Here is a 3,512-nt window from a genome sequence, read left to right on the forward strand (position 1 = left end):
GTATTATTTGCTATCCATGTTTAGAACGTGCTGAGTCTTTAGACTCACTAGGTTTGTATGGTGCATGATTTGATGATTTATGAGAGGCACTGACGATTGAGTGGATCGAGTGCAGTAATATACACCCGAGGGCCTTTATGTTTCCGCACTAGCTTGTTAGATAATGATTTCAAGATTATGTTAATGATTTTTATTAGAGATAATTTTTATGCTTTATTTTATTGTTAGTTGATCTTTTTAAAGGTAGATTTTGGAGTTTTGACTAGTCGAGGATTTAGGATTTATTTTATTCACTTGAGATTTAATATGTAATCTATTATTGATTGTTAGAAATGCTAAGTTATTTATTTTAGAATTTTCGAGTTTATGATTTATGATTTTTTTAAAAAAAAATTCGAGGTAGTTTCAGCTGAGGTCTTGGATTTCACCAAAATATCATCCACGTAGACCTCCATATTTCGACCGACTTGAGCTGAGAAAACCTTGTCCATGAGTACTTAAACACACCAAATGGAATTTCAAATACTTGAATTTCCAAATCCAATTCCAAATCTCACAAAATCCTCTCAAATCCTGGTTGCCAAACACACTCTAATCGAGATTTTTAGAACAAGATAAAAAATGACTAAACAAAAGCTCTCTTTCGTATTGCCAGATGAAAGTACAACCTCTAAAGCTTCTTGTACAGTAACGGGTAACAATATTGCCCGCCGCCGGATCGCGGCGTTAGCTTCAGACACCTAATCAAACCATATCCATTTCACCATTACCAGTAGCAGCTGCTGTATTTTCGTTCTCGTGAAGCGATGTCGGATCATAAAGCAACCATAATTGATGGCAAAGCGATAGCCCAGACAATCCGATCTGAAATCGCCGCCGAAGTCCGCCGTCTCTACCAAACCTATGGCAAGGTAGTGTTGAATCTAGTCGTAAATCATTTTGCATTCTGTGCTGATGTATCGCAGTTGTAGGAACGGGGAATTTGTAAATCTATTTAGTAATTAATCATTGCTCGCCTTTTAACTGCTCATCTATGTTCTTGCAACAATGGTGTAGAAATTAGAATTGGCAAGAATTGGATAGTTTCTTGTTGTAGTTTGTGATCTTTGATGGTTTCAGGTGCCCGGATTAGCGGTTGTTATTGTTGGGCAGAGGAAAGATTCACAGAGCTATGTGAATATGAAAAGGAAGACGTGTGCTGAAATTGGAATCCGGTCCATCGATCTGGATCTGCCGGAGGACGTACCTGAGTCCGAATTAATCAGCAAAGTCCATGAATTGAATGCGAATCCTGATGTTCATGGTTGGTTAGTTCTCTGAGCTAGTGTAGGCGCAGGCATACATATTTTTGTTCTCTAATTTGTTTCATCACATAATTGTTCGTTTGGACTTGGAATCACTCTTTATCTGCTTTGGTTGGTTGATCTAGTATTTTGTGAAATTTGAAGTATTAAAATGGAAATTCAACTTTACAGTAGTATATGAATTAATGATATATACGTGAATGTACTATTGCTGATGCTTTCCCCTTGTACCAAATTTATCAATTACGATAGTATAAGATCGTGTGTTGACATAAATGTTCCCTTAATTTGGTTTTTTTTTTTTAGAATCCCTTACTTTTAGTACTGATTTGGTGACCTTTTGTGCATCTCATTGTCACTTAATGGTTGTGATGTAATTTTCATGGGATCTTATTGTGACATGTCTGTGACATATTATTTCTAAAGCTCTGAAATTTCTTGATGTACTCTCGAAACAAGAGAAAAAATATTTAAGGATGGTTTTTGTTGTTGATTGTTGCAGGCATATTGGTACAGCTTCCTTTACCCAAACATATTAATGAAGAAAAAATTTTGATCGAAATATCCCTTGAGAAGGACGTCGATGGATTTCATCCTTTGAATATTGGCAAGTTAGCTATGAAAGGCAGAGATCCGTTGTTTGTTCCTTGCACTCCAAAGGTAGTATAATCGATGTATTCATATGGCATCACACGGACACCCACATTCACAGTAATTCTACATGATGCATGATGCTATTACAAGATAACTCTTGACGTTTTACAAGAGTTTTGTTCCTGAGTGAACAGGGTTGCTTGGAGCTCCTAGCACGGAGTGGCGTTTCCGTCAAAGGAAAAAAAGCTGTAGTCGTGGGTCGAAGTAACATAGTTGGCTTACCAGTTTCTATGCTTCTCCTAAAGGAAGATGCCACTGTTACCATAGTTCACTCCCGTACCAAGGAACCAGAAAGTATAATTCGTGAAGCTGACATAATCGTTGCTGCAGCAGGACAAGCCGAAATGGTAACAAAGCGCATCATGATTGCCTTTTCACTGTTGCTCCCATTTATGTGCTTGCAACTGATCTTTCAATGTTACTAGCTTTTGCAATCCTCTCTTACACATCAGAGTATGCAATTTTCAGATCAAGGGTAGCTGGATCAAACCTGGTGCTGCAGTTATTGATGTTGGAACAAATGCTGTGGATGATCCAAGTAAAAAGTCTGGTTATAGGCTCGTGGGAGATGTGGAGTTTCACGAAGCATGTAAAGTAGCTGGATACATTACGCCAGTTCCGGGCGGCGTTGGACCCATGACTGTTGCAATGCTACTGAAGAATACCTTGGACGGAGCCAAGCGAGTGATCGAGCGTTGATTTTTCTCAGCATTATTCATCTTAACCTTTGGCACTGCTTCACACCTTTTAGCAGAAAGTTGTTTCCAGTTCAAGTCATCTTTCTCGTTCAGAAGCAATAATATATTCGTTGTAACATTTGAAAAATCTTGTTATGTAGATTACCAATAAATGCATTATCTGAGTATTGTTTGAACTATATTTTGGTGATGCAAGCGTTTCAGGTGCTTCAAATAACGATTTTTAACGAAAATAATGAAATATATAACTTCTAAAATTCGAACGAGAATAGATTCCTAACTTAAATCATTCGTTCTAATCTTGTAAGCAAATATAATGTCATAATCGAAGAAAACCAAATAAAAACTATTGGAAATTGAGAGATAAACTTCTCACATGATTTATATTTTTAATAAATATTGAAATTTATAAAATATTATCATATAACAAAAGAACGTTACTGAACTTTGAAAAAAAATGACTTGAACCACTGAAATCTAGAACGAAAACACTTTATTAAGGAAATGAAAAATATGCTGAGAGTTTGCTAGAATTTGTGCGATATCTGTGTTTCTGTTTTTTCTTGTCTGACCTATGCCCTCTTTTTCTTCGAAACATTGGGCGGTTTTCCCACTCTCTTTATGACTTACAATCTTTTCCTTTATTCTCCACTATCTCCTCCTACTTGCATACTTCTTGTATAGATTCAAAGTAATTTTGAATTTATGAGCTTTTTATCTAATCTGCTTCTTCTATTCATCTTCGTGGGTTTGATCAAGTTTTGGGCTTATCAACTTTGGAGCTATTAGAAAAAGGGAGGAAAACTCCATTGATGCGGAAAGAACTTTTCTTATTGATTGAGAAGCTAATTACAGT

General features: G+C 36.4%; 1 protein-coding gene across 1 annotated transcript; it reads left to right on the plus strand.

The window, feature by feature from the left end:
- Positions 1 to 627: 627 nt before the first annotated feature.
- Positions 628 to 2,835, plus strand: LOC140810124 (bifunctional protein FolD 2). Its single transcript, XM_073167947.1, has 5 exons — positions 628 to 911; positions 1,120 to 1,303; positions 1,807 to 1,964; positions 2,093 to 2,305; positions 2,427 to 2,835. Exons 1-5 carry the CDS (start codon positions 807 to 809, stop codon positions 2,655 to 2,657), a joined length of 891 nt encoding a protein of 296 aa, XP_073024048.1. The 5' UTR covers positions 628 to 806; the 3' UTR covers positions 2,658 to 2,835.
- Positions 2,836 to 3,512: the final 677 nt, after the last annotated feature.

The sequence above is a fragment of the Primulina eburnea genome, chromosome 13 (assembly GCF_022965805.1).
Source record: "Primulina eburnea isolate SZY01 chromosome 13, ASM2296580v1, whole genome shotgun sequence".
NCBI lineage: Eukaryota > Viridiplantae > Streptophyta > Magnoliopsida > Lamiales > Gesneriaceae > Primulina > Primulina eburnea.